Source organism: Solea solea, chromosome 17 (genome assembly GCF_958295425.1).
Source record: "Solea solea chromosome 17, fSolSol10.1, whole genome shotgun sequence".
Lineage (NCBI taxonomy): Eukaryota > Metazoa > Chordata > Actinopteri > Pleuronectiformes > Soleidae > Solea > Solea solea.
In genome coordinates this window covers 13,298,876-13,316,257 of record NC_081150.1, presented here as the reverse complement: position 1 = coordinate 13,316,257, position 17,382 = coordinate 13,298,876, and the positions used below count along the sequence as shown (strand labels likewise).

The 17,382-nt window shown below is 40.6% G+C and overlaps 1 protein-coding gene and 1 long non-coding RNA gene across 22 annotated transcripts in view; one reads left to right on the top strand and one right to left on the bottom strand.

Moving 5' to 3' along the window:
• Positions 1-16,774, bottom strand: part of LOC131443729 (uncharacterized) — a 28,207-nt gene extending 11,433 nt beyond the window's left edge. The window contains exons 1-4 of the long non-coding RNA XR_009233663.1: positions 16,647-16,774; positions 15,051-15,202; positions 8,387-8,470; positions 3,866-3,931 (exon numbers count right to left, since the gene is read on the bottom strand). This is a non-coding gene — a long non-coding RNA (uncharacterized LOC131443729). The remainder of the gene's footprint in view (positions 1-3,865; positions 3,932-8,386; positions 8,471-15,050; positions 15,203-16,646) is intronic.
• otofa (otoferlin a) overlaps positions 1-17,382 on the top strand; it is a 62,770-nt gene that overhangs the window by 21,902 nt on the left and 23,486 nt on the right. For all 21 annotated transcript variants that reach the window (XM_058613629.1, XM_058613648.1, XM_058613638.1 and 18 more), the window contains exons 4-8: positions 5,499-5,598; positions 8,280-8,479; positions 16,259-16,332; positions 16,666-16,792; positions 17,011-17,065. In XM_058613629.1, coding sequence (XP_058469612.1) covers positions 5,499-5,598; positions 8,280-8,479; positions 16,259-16,332; positions 16,666-16,792; positions 17,011-17,065 — 556 coding nt within the window. The remainder of the gene's footprint in view (positions 1-5,498; positions 5,599-8,279; positions 8,480-16,258; positions 16,333-16,665; positions 16,793-17,010; positions 17,066-17,382) is intronic.

Genomic DNA, 17,382 nt, shown 5'->3' with positions numbered 1-17,382 from the left:
ATGTACAGATTAAATATGTTGGGTTTATTTAATGTTGTATTGCTTTGTGCATCCTGGTCAGATGAAGTGTGATAAGAATGTTTACAGATAATTCCCATAGCTGCCTCTGGCTTAAATGAATCTTCCTTCCTTTCTTTCTCATCTCCTGATTTCAGCACTAAATCGAGTCATTTCCCCCCCTTGCCATTTGTTTTCCTTCCCTTCTTAAGTTTCTCTTTATCTCCACATCAGCTCTCTGGTTTTCATTAAACCCCAGCGCTGAGATTTGTAGCCCAGCAACAGGGCTTTTGTGGGTCACAAATTGTATACTCCCTCACGTTGACAATGCTAAATCGCAAACATGAGCTCGTAAATCAATCTCGTTTTTCTTTTGTTTTAAGCATTCAGATGAATGGTTTTATTTTTTTCTATTTCACCAGAAGCATGAAGATATTTTGGTCCATACTGAAATTCCTCAACAGACACAGGATGAATCTTTACTTACTTGGGTGATTCTTTACATTTTCATGTACTCATCTAAATGATCTAACACAGGGGTCTCAAACTCAAATGACCTGTGGGCCACTGACTGTCAGTCGGGGGCCAGTCAAGTAAAAAAAAAGCCCAACAACAGTTGCGGTGGAAGTTATGAGCTCAAAATTACATATCAATATGCTGTATTAATTCCTTTTTTTATATGTACTCTTACCTTGTGTGAGCTTTTCTGTCTTTTATCCATTATTCTGTACAGCACTTTGGTCTACTGTGTTTGTTTTGTGCTTTACAAATAAAGTTGGATTGGATTGGATCATTTCAAAAATATAAGGGGTTGTTTTAATATGCAACAATAAAAAAAAACATTTATGATGCAAAATGTATCTATTCATTTAAAAATAAAAACATATAGAAATGACTCGTTACAACTTGATATTGTTTGGAGGGCCACATGTGGCCCCCGGACCGCCAGTTTGAGACCCCTGATCTGACAGCGTAATTTGCAAAAAACTACTTGAACTATTATGAACTGTGTATATCAACATGACATAAACCTTGATCTTTGAATGACACAGTGCTTTCTGTCCTTACTCTCTTTTTACATTTTAATCGAATTTGGATATTTTGGATAGGATTTTTACCCCCCCCAATGTTTCATTTCTCCCATGATGCATCGGTTCTGTGCAGCAAACAAAAAGCTAAACTAAACCACACACCTGATGGACAGTGACAGCGGACACAGACATAATAGCTTTCTCTGTTGTTTGTGGTTGGAAAAAAATCTAGTGTGTGAGTGTGTACTTGTGAACCAGTAGAACAGGGGACTTTGGTGTCGTTATACACTCACAAACAGGGGACTCCACGTTAAACAGGGGACATTTTTTCAATATTGACTGTTCCCGTTTTTCTTCTGAATTGTTTTTTCTAATATGCATGTGGGGTCACCGATAGGGGACGCATTGGTTTGCAGAGGATTTTTCCCTCCTAATCAAAGGCCAAATCTCTCTCTCTCTTTCTCCACTTCTCTCTCTCTCGCTCTCTCTCTACACATGCACACTGGTTTGTTCAGCTCTCTTTTTAAGGCCTCCCATTCATTTAGACATCCTAACCAAAGCCTTATCCGTAACCTTAACCTAACCACAATTCAAATGTAATTCAAAGGAAACAAGTACACACACCTGTCTGCTGTATCATTTCCATTTCACACTGTCCACACAGCTGAGTTGCCAGCAGCTGTGCTGGATTAGTGCAGCCTTGAGAATCATCCTGTCACTCGCGCTCGTGTACCTTCTCTCCAGAAGTTTCATCAGCTTCATCTTGATTTTTTTTTATTTATTCATTTATTTTTTTGGGAAAAAGAAACCTGAAGCTCACAAGTAATACAAACTGAAAGGGAAGGAAGCTCTGAATTATGAAGCAGATGAAAGTAAATTGTTTGAACCAGCCACAATAAATAATGAATGCCGCCTTTTGAAGTGCTAAAAAGTGAGCCAGAACATGATAGGGCCTCGGCTCAATTATTCAACACGTGTACACACATTACAATGACTGAAAGGAAACGACAGACCCTTTGCTTTTCCGATTAGCACTGGATACATTGATCACCACTGTCCCGGTGAAGGAGAGCGACTTTATTGCGCAGGAAAAGTAAAAGTCTCTCCTTCAAAGAGAAATTTTGCATCAAAACACCATCAATAATACTGTGAACTTTCTTCTAAGCTTGGAAATATGCAAAGTTATTCTGTGAGAAAGTCTCTGCAGGTGCTTTTTTTTTTTTCCAAAGTGAAATCAAGTGCTGGGATGTCTTTTCTGGTCTCAGTTTTGAAGCACCACTTTCTGGGGGGAGGGTTAAATTCATCCCCACTGACTCAGGGGAAACATAAACTACAGGTGAGGACAGGGATTTATTTCAGGGCTGAGGGAAAAGTAATATCAGAGGTTAAACACTGCCCACTCTCTATTTGCTCAGGGATAAGATGCCGCATTTATTGTTGGTTTTTCATACTGAGGTGCAGGTGTGCTTGTGTGCTCTGTGTGTTTGTCTGTGTGCACTGTGTTGTTCAATTCACTCGGGCTGTCAGCTTCTACAGTCCCACTGGGACACTCACATCATCACTATGTTTGCGTGTGTATGTGCGTAAGCTATTGATTGTAAGCTTTCATTTTATGATATTATCGCTCCCCGTGGCCTCATATCCAGCCCGCTGATTGTGTCTGCTCTTTAATGATCGTCTTGCGATACCTTCCACTGTGTGCCACATATGCAGTGAAATTTAAAACACAGTGTGTCTCACCACGTGCCCGATCATTACAGCAGATATGACATATGGCCGTGTCTCGGTGAGGGCTGGCCTGCATGTTGTTTGTGTGTGTGTTTGTGGCAGATTGCACCCAACACTGTTTAGGGGGAAACTCTTTAAATTATTCACCAGCTCTAATTGACTCGCTGAATGGGGACTGTATTGGGTTTCTTCCCACTGTTTTGCATAATGCGGGATTCCTGGGCAGCATAGCAATAAACCTGATGTGAAATGATTTTATACTCTATATGTAACACCAATAAAAGGTTCAATTATAACATTTGGGAAAGATTCCTGTATTTATGACTTGGTTATTTCATCATCTGACAACTTATGTCATCTGTGTAGTTGCAGGGCGGGTTATTAGGGTTTTAAACTGTAGAGCAGAGGTGTCAAACTGGTGGCCCGTGGGCCACATGTGGGCCCCCAATCGATTACATGCGGCCCATCCCTTAATATCTCGTTATAATGAAAACGTGAGCTCCTCTTCCTTTAAACACAGTGAGGTGTTGTGCACATTATTATTCAGTTGATTTTAGATGTATTTGTAATTATTATTATTATTATTATTATTTTTGTGAACGATACATCGTTCCATATCAAAACAAGCACTTTTACTTTGAAATTCAGGGAAATATCATCATCAATATCTTTATTGCGTTATAATATTAAGGTCATATTGCTCACCCACTACTGAACAGTTGTTTTTTCCCCCCACTAGATGCTCATTGGCCCTCGGGTCATTTGAGTTTGACCCCTGCTGTAGAGCATAAATAAATATACATATATATATATATACATATGTATATATATATGGATAATTGGCCAAAACCATGAACGAATATGTTCACACAATGCTGGTTAAGCCTCTCAGCTCCACACTGCTCAACAGCATCATGGCATTAGTCATGTGAAACAGCTGCAAACCGGTTGGAACATTACAAAAAAGAAGTGGCCTTGAAAAGTCGCCCGTTTTGTGTTCTCTTTTCATAGAGCACCAAAAAAGGCACAACAATCACTAAAATGTTATGCACTGCAGCTTCAAATACAGTCCTCAGCAACACTTTATCCAAAAATATTGGTTCAATTACCTTGAATGTTGCACTGCAGCTCACCCACAGGCATGTGCTCAGCTGAAGTGATGTCTCCTTGTTGACCTAAACATTCATAAGAACAAAATTGAAATCCATTACTTTCAGTTCCCCAGATAAAATGTACAGTATAGCAGGCATAAAAATACCATAATATTACATGAATTCAACCATGCACAAAGAAAAGTAAAGTGCTAGTGATTGGTGGTTTTCATGCAGGTTGGCGTTTGACTCTTTTTGGTCAATTGGTTGTTTAATGTTTGTACAGTATGTTGCCCCTGGGAAAGGCTGGTAACTTGTCTTATCCAATGGATGAATGGATATGACCAAAAATATGAATGATTACTTGTGTGCTCACATGCTGAATTTGGCTCAAAGCTCAGTGCTTCGCCTCTGCAACCGTCAGCTTTAATTAATTAAAAGAAGAAGTAAATGAATTAAAAGTATTTTTTCCCTTGCAAATTCCAAGTAACAGCCAGTTTTGTCAAAACAAAAGCAAAGATTAATCCTTGTATTATGTGTCCTTGGTAAATTACTTGTGTGGTCTCTATGTAACAAGTTTGCTTCTGAGGGCATTACTAAGAGATTGAGAGACATGTGCTGAAATGTGTTGAAACCTTTGAATAATGTGCAGTCAGAAATATAAACAGCCCTGATTTAGGATATTTCTAAATCATTTGTTTTAAATATCTCATGCAAGTCTTCATATTTACGTCTTTGGAGTTGCTCTTATAGGAGCTCAAGAGACAAATACCACAGATTACCACTTCAGACAGGATAGGAAGTTTATATTCATTGGGACTACGAGTGGTTGCCCCGGTTATCATCTGGCAACAAGTCAGAGCTCCCATAGTTTTTCGGCTATGTTGGACAGCAGTATACTAATCCATGCAGCCTGCCAGGAGAAAATAAACACAACTCAGGTCTATAGATAAAGTAAACCAGCAACTACTTAATTCAGATATTTGCTGAATACATCTTTTGCTGTTGTCCTTAACAAATGTAAACCATCTGGAAAATTTGCTCAAACACAAAACAGACACTATGAATATTTAATGTGTGATTATTTTAAGTAGGTTACATAAGGATTGTTTTCCTCTGTTGTTCATATTGTTGAGTGGTATTTGAAAGGACGGGGCCTAATTGATCTGCACTTGTCGCAGTTGTGTACGCGACACAAGGTAAGAGGAGAAACTGGGGGGGGTGTTTGAGGTGATATGTAGTTATTGTGAGCTGCTTTGAGACCTGACACACTGTAATGAGCTACCGACAAAGGCAGTTCAGCAGTTTCTCAGTGTCTGTCATGGCACGTATTCATCATCAGCAGCCGCCTGCAGTGTGTTCACCTCTCTGTCACTGGCACACACTCTGCAGCTCACTGTGAGACTGGGTGGTGCAGAGCAGATGCTTTTGGTGAATAAAAAAAAAAAAAGCACAAAATGTCAAAAATGTTCAGCAGTGTAACTGAAAAAAAAATGACGAACTTGTGTTGCGATAATGACTAAAACGACTTCCACAGAGGTGAACAGATGGGCATCATACGAGGAACAAAAGGACAAAAACACATAATACACCATGTGTTGATCTGATTGATTTCCATTAAAGTGGCTCCCTGTTGATGTTTTTCCCGCAGACTGGTGGGGACTTTTTCTATGGTTCTTCAGAAGGTGGCAGAAGAGGGACACCTAGAGTTGACCGACACACTCATAGATGATAACAACTTTTTAATAAAGGTAAGTCTGGAGTCTATAGAGAGACATTTTTAAGAGCTTGTTCATATCACGTCCTTGGTAGATATTATTTCACATGGAGGATTTTTCTGTTGAATGAGTATAAATGCTGTCAGATATAGATAAAAGAAATATGATTTGAATTGTACTTAATTATTATCATTATCTGTGTAAAAAAAAATTTAAATGGCGCTGCAGCTGAAAGTGGGACGGCTGTAAATGCACTGGATGTGCGACTAGCCAACTCCATATACAGTATAAATGGTGAAAATGATGAGTACTTTGAAGGTATATTGAGCTGCACAGCTATTCTACCAAAGACACTGTATTTGGACAGCCAAAACCAAGCATTATCCTTAAACTTATAACCATAACCAGTCAATGCCTAACCCTAACTTTAACCTTAACCTGACCACAATTCAAATCTTGCGTCCATTTACACCAGCCCTTCTTAATGAAACCCTAGTTCGATGCACATCAGAGAAGAGAACTCTGGTCTGCGTATAAAACGTAGGTCTCGGTTCGCTTCAAGTGAGGCAGGAAGCGGACTACAACGCAGGGCATTGTGGGTACAACACAACCAAAACATTATCACGTGTAGAACGATAGCCAGGAGAAATGGCTGAGCCCATTGTTGCAGTGTATATGTGTAGTATGTAGGATATAGGATTTGATGCAGCTCCATGTTTTGCTCTTATATGTCGGAAACAGAAGTTGCCCTACATTAACCAATAGATGAGCAAGTTTTCTTGTCCATTGTTTGTCTCGTCTTCACTTTCAGTCATTTTTGATGCAGCGCCAGGCGAGGAGGGGAATACATTACGTCACTAAATTGCTAAAGTGTGAATGCAATCTCGGCCCGGCTCAATGTTGTAACCCTCAATCATACCGAGTGTAGCGGAGGTCATTAGGTGTGATTTCTGAGGAGTTCCTCAGAAATCGGAATCTGGACCAGGTTTTGGTTTCCATGAGGGCTACTGGTCCTGACAAGTACCTTCTACAAATGCAGAGAGAGCGAATAAAGTTTATTTTAAACAGTGGTTCAAACACATGGTTCATCACTGTACATCCTTGCAGTAAGACACTGGTAACTAAACCCTGAACAGCAACTGTGTTACTGACACCGGTGCGGTTGCCATCGAAACAAATCTAAGTCCTTGTGGACTACGGTGATTGCCTTGCAGGGGTGAAAGAATAGCGATAGTGAGAGAAAGAGGATGGTGGAAGATGGGGGGAATGAGGTCACCATGTATATTTCCTCCTCATTTGTCTTTGTCAGTCAAATGAATTGGCCTTTTCATAATCAGGTCATTGTCAGGAGAATAATGTTTATCGAGGCATGACTCCTACCCCCCCCCCCCCCCCCCCCCCCCCCCCCCCCACAGGGCTCCAAAGACAAACTACAGTGTCATGTTTCTGGCTCACAGTGACATAAACTGTCAATGTCAATCCCCCCCGAGCAAATACCTGGTGTAGGAGACGATATGAAGTTCGATTGAGTGTGTTGGGAACTCTGTCCAAACACAATTCAACAGACTGATACGGACTCGCTAAGATGGTTATTGTTCTTGGCTGGAGAGGATTTAGTTTGGCAGCGGGTGCTTCTAGTTTGTCGGTTGAGTTCAACAATTAAAATGAAATGTCTTATTAATGACATAATAAAAGAAATACAATCTACTCGCTCGGTATGAATCCATGGTATGAAGTGCTTCACATAACAGATAATAAAGATCATTTTTTTGATATGCTAAAATCAGTTCAGTCTTTGCCATGAATGAGGCAAACATCCCGCACTAAAGTTCAACTGAGGCCGATTGGAAAAGTTGATATTTGTGCATAAATCTAATTAAAACTTTGGCCCCGATGATGCATGAACCGTTCATGGATCATGGCAGTTATTACGGAGGCATTGCAATCGTCTGAATGAAGGCACGGCTAGACGTCTAAGACTAGAAGACACATAACTGAACAGAGGATTAGAAGATATTATGTGAATGAGTAATGTGAAGAAGAAATTGAAAGGAAAATATTTGTCATTTGCTCCATGAGCTTCATTAAATCAGTTCAGTATTTTGTCAGTTGACGGGCTATAAATTACCGCAGTCATCCAAACAGAATAACAATTTAAATCATTGGATCTTTGGCAGAACTTGGCTGCTTCATCTTTGTAGATTATTAAAACTATTTTGGATTCATTAAGCCAAATTAGATATCTACGGTGGGACATCTGTGGAAGTTAACCCTTAGAAATGCAGAGCAGCCTTTTTTTATACTATACCATACTGTTAAAATGTATAGACAGAGGCTATAAGAATGTGCAATAAAGAGTGTCTTGTCCTTTTTTTTCCCCAGCACAACCTATAGGAAATCCGATGCCATGATTTTTGTTTCCATTTTCACCAACCACATAAACACACCTGAATTGTCTATTTTGTGACTTCAGCACAATTATCATATAAAATCAATCACAATTTTGACAACACTTGAGAAGACGAAAAAACAGCCTGGAGATGTGACCTATAAACACACACACACACCCCTAGGATGTCCATATAAGAGTTGTGTATTATTCCCACTGCAATTTACCAAGGGTGCACCTCAACACAGAGGTGCCACGTGAGCACTAAGGGTTAAGATTATAAGATTAAATGAGCTCATGTTCATGAACTTCCCCTTCCTTTCAGACCAGTGTGACCATCGAGATCAGATACCAGCCGGTGGACAGGACAGCCGGCGTGTGGAGCGATGGAGAGCTCCTGGATGTGCCTGACGACCGTGATGGTTTTTTTACCTTTGAAAGTGACAGCCTGCTCTCTGGACACAGCCACGGGTCAGGGTCATCCCCCGGTCGAACCTTACAGGGATCCATACCGACCTTCAGAAAGTGAGTCAAACATAAAAGGATATAGTCAGGCTGGGAAACGCTGCTGGTTTCAACTCGAAAATGGATGGTTCAATTTATTTTATGATGTTTCAGTTGTGGTTTAACGCGGATGAGGAAATAGTTTGGAATGTACTGGAGGTTTACAGATGACTCCAACATTCTCACACTGACGAGGCCTCATGCTGATGTTGCACTGTCGTTATTACACTGGAGAATGTCATTAGGTTCATAGCCCGCTTTCATATTAGCTCTCATAATTATCTCATAAGACATATTGGAATTTGGCGCATTTGAGTTATATTATAATGTGACATTAAATAAATTTAAAAATGTGCTTTGCTGATGTAAACATTGCCATTGTGAGTGTCACGCTGAATGATTCTGCTGTCAGAATTCATAGCTTTCAATGAGAACCTCCCGAACAGCACACTGGGAATAAAAATGTCAAATTCCATGCAGTGTTGGTGAAAGTGTGTGTTCCCACTTCAGGAAAGTAGGGATAAGACAATACTACTTTTTTGTGTGGGCCACACGGTGGTGTAGTGGTTAGCACTCTCGCCTTGCAGCGAGAAGACCCGGGTTCGAGCCCCGGTTGGAACAAGGGCCTTTCTGCATGGAGTTTGCATGTTCTCCCCGTGTGTGCGTGGGTTCTCTCCGGGTACTCCGGCTTCCTCCCACAGTCCAAAAACATGCAATGTGGGGATAGGTAAATTGGACACTCCAAATTGACCATAGGAGTGAGTGTGAGAGAGAATGGTTGTTTGTCTCTATCTGTGTGTGGCCCTGCGATGGACTGGCGAACTGTCCAGGGTGTACCCCGCCTATCGCCCGATGTAGCTGAGATTGGCACAGCACCCCCCGCGACCCTCTGGCAGAGGATAAAGCGGTAGATGATGACTGACTGACTGACTTTTTTGTGTCCGATACTGGTATCACACATCACACAATATATACCGATATAAGTCCGATACACTCATTTTAGACCATTTTTGAACTATGGAGCTGTTAACAACACATTATTTGTGCTGAGTCATTTCAAAGACATAATTCTCCAACTGTGTAGCAAATATTGTTTCCCCCAAAAAGAAGAAATAAACAGCCACAAACATGACTCGGCTAAAATTCTTTTGCCAGATACTGACCGATACTGATTCCCGTCCCTAAAAGAACGGAAAAATGCTAATTAGTTCTTTTCATTTTTAATAAAATGCATTTTTGTGATTTTTTTTTCTCAAACAAAGAAAAAACTACGTATATTTGGCTTGTGGACAAAAACAGCATTTAGAAGATGTCATTTTGTGGGTTTTGGAAACGCTGAGCCACAGTTTTCCCCCCATTTCCTGACATGTTGTGAAACAGCCTATTGTTTTTATCGAGGAATCTACGAATTAATCGGTAAAGAAAACTATCGTCAGTTGCAGCTCAAACACAATGCACGGCTGAAGTACTTTAAAGTAAAGTGTGTTACATAATAGGCGTTCATGAATCAGTCCCAGGCTGTTGAAGGTTTGACGGATTCAGTATGTAATATTGTGAGACCATTTAAGACACTCTCGTCCTCCTTGCACTGCCACTCTCTGCGGTTGCTTGTGGTGTTCTTGCTGAATGGTATGTGAAATAATCTGTGGGCTGTATTGATTTCCACCGAGACTATCTGCAAAACCAGAGCCCTAAATCCATCATTATACTGCATGCTGAAGAAGAGAGAGGGAAAAAAAGTGTACGCTTCTGTGTGTGTGTGCATGTTTTTGTTTATAGACACTGAAAGCCAATGTTTCACTGTCTTATACGGCATTAAAAACTGCTCTGGGTCTGCTGATAAGAGACTCAAAGTTGCCTGGGGAAACCGAAAAAAAAACTTTTAGATGATCCCGTGGGTGTTATATAATAGATGGAGTATTTGGATTCGGTCAAGAAAGGAAAAGAAAGTATGCTTGTGGTAAAAGTACTGTACTATAATATTCAGCAAAGAGGTAAAGGTAGGTCACAATATTAACTCTAAGATTTAACTCCAGCACATGGATTTGCATGTCATTTTCTTCATTCCAGGCTCTTCACCTTGTTGCCGTGGCAGCACAGAGGTATCAGTCTTTGCACACGCTGTCATAGTGGGGGGGGATTTAGTCAGGGAGGGGGAAAAGGAAGTGAGTTGTACGGGAAACAGCCCCACCAACAAATCCAGCTCTAATCTGCCTCACACCAGTGTTGGCCTGACTGACCAGCCCTTGAAAGGTTTTTTTAAATAGCCTTGTCCGGTGATGTTGCATAACGGTCAGAATTCCTTCTGCTGGTAATGAAGCGTGACTTTACAGCTCATGATCACCCAGGATGACTTCCTTAATTCTCCAGGGAAGATGATGATGATGAGGAGGAGAAAGAGGATAATAATGTAATTAACATTTTAGCTTCCAGCTATATTTTACACTGCCATCTGTTTGCTTTTACCTGAGCTTTGTGTTTTGGTGCATGTGTGTGTGTGTTTAACCTGCTTTCCTGGCAAGTTTTTTAAGGTTGTTCTTGTTGAATCTGGATTAAGAGTCTGTTTCTTTGTTAAAAGAAGCAGATAAGATAATTGTTTACACGTGAACGCAGAGTGAATGCAGCTTCAGCCACTCTCACTATTTTCTTCTGGTGTATCAGCTGTGGCCTCAAGGTCATGCGCGCCACTTTTGCACACAAAGCAGTTTTCACTGGCTATCAAATTTAATTATCCCTGTACAATATGACCGCAATGGAACGTAGGTGGATTATTGGGGCACACTGGTTCCTCGACATCCCCGTAATTGAGTGAAAGTTATTGTAAACTTGACCATCTTGCCGCTCCCACCTCTTCTCTACCTCCCTCCTCATTGTATCTGCAGGATGATTTATTGCCGAGCCCATAAAGGATTCTGTTCTCCCTGCGACGCCACAGTGAACCGGCTCCGCCGCGCTTCTGTTATTACTAATATATAAATCACCTCCTGACTGGTTCTTACTGCCAGTGAAGCAGATCTGCTGAATAGTGCATGCAGATGAACACATATGTCAGGCATGAAGGCCCCAGTTGATGTCATTTGATCTGTGGACACCAGATCCAGATCCGTGATCCTGTTTTCACACCGTTGCGGGGGATAATGAGCTCACCTCTTGTCCTGCTGAAAGAATGCATGAGCCCGACGGAACAATATTGCTGTGAAATAGTCATTGTGTTGATTCAAAGCATGCAAATATGCATGATTCATTTGCAAAATATCACTCAGGAGACAATTCAGCCTCAGGACTATTGATTTATGTATATAATTTGAGTGTGTGATTCACTTGTTCATCACTGTAAGTTTTTATATTTGTGTTTGAGTGTCATGTAGTCATTTTTACACTGACAGGGCTCTGTGCCGGGTCTGGTTCTCAGCTGGAACCAAAAAAACAGTGTTTTTTTCTAGTGAACCGTGACATCATCAGTGGGCGTGTCATATACTGGGTTGAGAAGACGAGCAGAAAGTAGAGGAAGAAGAGGAGATTTTGCCGGTGTTGTGTTGTGTGGCTGTCTGAAAGCACTATTAGTCAAAAACATAACAAAAGACCCAGTTTGATGATGTCAGCCCGTTTTACGAGGAGAGCTTGTGATCCTTTAGTGACAAATAGATGCAATAAAACAGAAAAACTTAAAAAAAAACAAAAACACTTCTAACTGAATACTACTGAATATTTCCCTACTTACTCTGATGTTTCATTAGGCATAATGGCAGAGATGGTAAAGTGGATGATGTCATTAAAAGGCAACCAAACCCTTGAAAAGAAATAAGAATTCCTGTGGATTTAAAGGGAAACTTGTTGGCTGATTTAAATTACACTACACTCCAAAATATAACACATTAGTCATGCTGTTTTTCAATAATTGAATCCAGACGTATGTCACACGTACCTTTAACTCAGTGGGTTTATACTGCAGCACTAAATCTAAAATGTGAAAATGTCCGGTAACGCCAGTCAAACAGTATAACTGTAGATCGACTGCTCAGTGTTTGTGCCTTTGCTATATCTACCTAGGTTAGTGAAGGCCCCACCGACATAGACGTTATGGTTCTGACTTTTTGTTTTTGCAATCCTTTTCACGCCTCTGTGCTTTAAAGCCACAGGTATTATGTTTTCAGGTTGTCTGTCCACCTGTAAGATTGTGTTTCTGAACCTAAAACTCCGTTTTATTTCACACTTAACACATTTTTTTTTGTGTGCACTGCTGTACTGTTGCCGTCAGCTCGCAATAGACTGTAACTCGTTGTCAGCAAATGAAAACTCATCGGATCAGTGAATTGAGACACTGCTGACACACTGCAATAAAAGATAATATGTGCCTCTGGTGATGATAGCTGAAGCCAGAGATTCTCCACAGCCGCCTGTCTGTCTTCCTCGCGAAAACAATAGCTCAAAAACATTCAGTACAACGGGTCACCAAACTCAATTTTGATGGTCAGAGGTTAAATTTACTGTGTCATTTTTGGTCCAGTGAACACAATATTTCCTTAATGGAAGCTGATTCAGATTTGTGGTCAAGGATCAAACTCCGTGTTAACTTAAAACATAGTTGCAACTGTTGTTGTTTTTGCCATTACTCAAAAAAGATTCCTTTGTACCTTGTTTTATATTCTTTGAAGGTTCCATGACTTTCTTTTCTAGTTCTCCTGCTTGTTTTCTTCTGAAGACAGCTACCAGATTGAAGCAGTCGTCTTTGAGTCTTTTAATGTTTGACATTAATTCTTCTCTTGTAACCGCGTTCTCTTGAAGGATTGCACTCGAGGTGATGTGTTTTGCTCTAGTTTGCCGCGATTCTTATTCTGAGCTTGTGTGATCGTTCGGTCGGTCGGTGGTGATGATGACATGCAGATAAGATGCATGAAGATTACATAAAAAGAAAAATATCCTTTTGTTCTTGTCTGGTTGACGCAATAACAGAATAGAAAATGCAACAGCACTGTTTGTCTGGCATATTAAAACATTTAAAGTGATGCAAGCCTTCATGGTTTTCCTTCATCTCTCTTTTCCTTGCAATTCATTTTCATTTTTTTGTTTTGTTTTTGTCAACCCAGATATATTCATTCTATAAATTCTTATGGACAAAAATCAGTGATAAACACAATATGTTGCCGTATGTAGGCCACAAAGGCTCAAAGCCCGTTTACTTCTAAACAGGTGAAGCTAAAATATGATAAAACACCGAAATGAAAGCACAAGCGATGCTAATATCACAGATTAAATCCTATTTGTGTTGTCGGTTTTTGCTCTACAAAAGTAAAGTTGCGAAGAACACCGTTTGATATCCTGAGTCGAGGAAGAAATCTGCCAGAGTGCGAGGAAAATCAAGTTTTATGTGAGCGAGGGAGCGAGGGTGACAGAGCACTCAGTCAGGTTTCAGGACTGATTCAGTTTTCGGTTCAGTGAAGGTTTTCATTCTCTTACTATATTTACACGTGCCGGTGATCTTCGTCTGGCTCCAGGCCAGAGGATCCGAATCACTGCAATATGTATGTTCATGCAGTCCATTGATGTCCGAGTGTGAGTAGATATCGAACCGAGCTCCATGCAGCTGAGTGTGCACTGTACGTATGTCATTGAATTATTGATCACTGATGGTTTATTTTTTCATTCATTTTTCTTTTATTCATCTGGGTTCTGAGAGTGAAATATCATCACAAAGGAAGAAAAGTGAAATTATGAATTCATTCCATTTTGAAAGATTAAACAAATCCAGAGTTGAGATAAGAGGTCGAGCATTGTTATTATTCATGTTTTCAAAATGAATCGGTACATTAATAAGGCAGAGGACATACTGTACATCTACGTCTGTTGGAGTCTTATCAAAGAGTGGCTACCATTCTCTTTGTTTGTTTTTTATCTTTTTTTCATTTTGTAATGCATTTTTCATTATCCACCTTTTCTCTCCTTGTACAAACGTTTTCATGTTCGACCTTCTCCCTGCAGCAACTTCAGAGCTACTTCCAATGTACTCACTCGTCCTCTGCTGCCTTCCCTCTGCCTGACATGCACAATATGTGTATATAAATGTATGATATTAAATTATATAGATGAAAACATACACATGTTTTCAAAAGCCCTGTTTTATGGAAATAACCCTGGAAATAAATCAGCTTCAAAGTTGAACGATTTTATCTTAGTTGCAACCTAGTCATGTAATAAGACGATGTATTCATGCTGTAATACATTATTAATTCACTCGCAGTCACTTCCATAAATGTAGTATAGTTAATTTTTTGCTTTTTTTCCCGGTATGCAAAAGCTGTAATTTGCATACAATGGTGAATTTATTTTGCCTACAAAGCTTAAATGAGCTTTTCTTGTCATTAAAAGGTGTGTGTGGCTGTGTTTGCAGTGCATGTTAATGTTCGTGTAACTAATTACAGTCAGTGACGCTTTTATAGTTTTTATTTCAGATTTTGTTGAACCATGACGTTATGTGTGGTTTTTTTTCCTTCTGCTTGTATTTACAATATTTTTAACCTTGTTTTAGGGTCAGGATTATACCAGGGTAAGATATTGTAAAATATAAGAATAACATTTCTGTTGAAGTTCTTACCAGTCTGTTTTTGAACTCTGAAGGCTGCTGGGTTTCTCGTGGTAGTGCCCCGCCCACTCCTGTCATCCTGCTCCTCTTTCTCCTCTCTTTGCATCTCCAGCCATCTTTCTTCACCTCCCTCTGGCATCACCCCCTCATCTGTCCACCTGTATCTGCAAACAGAATAGAGGAGCAGAATATGGAAATATTGTTCAAAAGAGAAGGAAGCTAAGGGCAGTTTTATGGTGATCTGACGTCTTTGTGGAATTGAGTGGTGATCGCTGGGGTCTTTCATGTGGTATGTATGGAAAAACTAGTACATACTGTGTGTGTGTTTCCTTTGGTATCTTTTATTTGCGTGGCGATGAGGAAACAGGTTGGAATCATGGACCATCTGATTTTCATTCATTTTTTCATGCGGGCTTGCAGATAATTAAGAAAATGCTAATTTTCTTAACCTAAAGTGACAAATTCAGATCTAAAGCGTAGATTGAAAGAGCCGTTTTTATACAAGAAAAACTTTCCTTCAGTTCTACAAACTTGCCCGTCAGTGGTGTCTTCGATTGTGCTCGGCCTTGGTTTGATTCGACTGGGCGAGCTTTTCTCTTTTTTGCTTTAATAAAGAATTCCTTTCCTGAAAGGATTTGACTTTTAAATTCATGTTTGGCACTGAATGAGGTAAAAGCAGAAATACCTTCGACTCTGAATGACGGTGGAAAACAAAGGGGAAAACTTCACTATTTATTTATACCGCGCCATGTATCCATATCTGCGGCAAATTGAACGGCCGTGGTCATTTTTAATAATTAAGGTCCCTCATTTGTCGTCCTTCTGCTGGCATCACAAGCCCTTTGTTGTTGTGGTGATATGTGATCCAGATAATGTCAATGTGGAGACACTAGATACTCTTGTGACTGAGGGTTGGGAGAATTGGTGCTTGTAGTGCTGGTGATGATGGGGGGGGGGGGGGGGGGGATTAAACCCAATGGAATTAAATGTCCTGCCAAGTTAAAAAGACGTCCGTGATATATGGACGTTATGTGTGGTTTTGAGTTGCATGTCGATGATGTCCACGAGTGGGCGGAGCTTACTGATGGAGAATGAACTTGTGTACAGAGTTGACTGAGCTGAGGACGGATCTGCAGCGAATCAGTGAAACAATTTCAGTTTCACGATATTAAATCCCCGTCCTCTCTCCTTCCATCTGCCGTGTGTTTCTCCTGCATCAGAGCGGGGAAGGGAGTTTTTTCAGCCATGAAGCTTGGCAAGATCAAGAGCTCCAGAGACGACCACAAGAGAGGAGGTAAAACTGCAAACAATACTACTAATTATCTAATTTCACCTTTTTTTTTTTATTTACATCTAAAAAGTTGGCTTGAGAAAAACGACACGCTGAAACCTATTCCTCGAGGTTTTGTCGATCAACATCGACCACAGCAAAAAAAATGGTGTCCGGTTGTTGGCTGTTGGCACAGATTATCCTCTCCCGAGGAAATGTGGACACCAAATGTTCAAAAACATGCTCATAATTAACGTTAACATATTGTGTTTCCAACATGGACCACAAAAATGTACCCTCCAAGTGAAATCCAAGTGTTTGTTTTGATAGTTAATTACCTTCATTTCATTTGTCCAGATGAGCCTGCAGTCCTGGACATGGACGACCTGGACAGGAAGGCGATCCGTCTTGCTGGAACTCTGGAGCCGGACACCATCTCTCTGGCCTCTGTCACCGCCGTCACTACCAACGTGTCCAATAAGAGGTGTGATGTTAAACTGCGTGTATCTCACACTGCTGATGGCGACAAAGTCGGAGTAGAATTTAACAGTCATATAGAGCATTTCTTTCATTTAAACGTCCATGTGAGGAAATGGGATGACGAGAGTTTTGACAACCTCAGATTCATGCTGCTTATTACAGCTCGTGCCTGTGCTCACGGTCACTGCGCCATGGAAAAATCACTGATCTGTGTTTCTTCAGGTCAAAGCCAGATATCAAGATGGAACCGAGCTCTGGGCGACCAGTGGATTACCAGGTGGGTGTGTGTGTGTATCCGTGTAAGCATAATGCCAAGAATTCTGCTTTCAAAACATACTTCCGTTATGAAGCCTCAAGTTTTTGAAACTTCAAAGACTTAGGCAGGCACCTACTGGACAATACTAGCTGTCAGTCACACTGGTATCCTCTCTATGTGCCCAACACTGTCATCTGTTTTCCTCCTAATGGGAACATAAATCCAGCTGCCCTGGTTACTCACCCACACTCACTCCATAGACCACATTGCCCCCCATCCTCCAACAGCTCTACTGGCTCACCAGTTCCACTACAAACTCCTCCTCAGACCCACAGCGC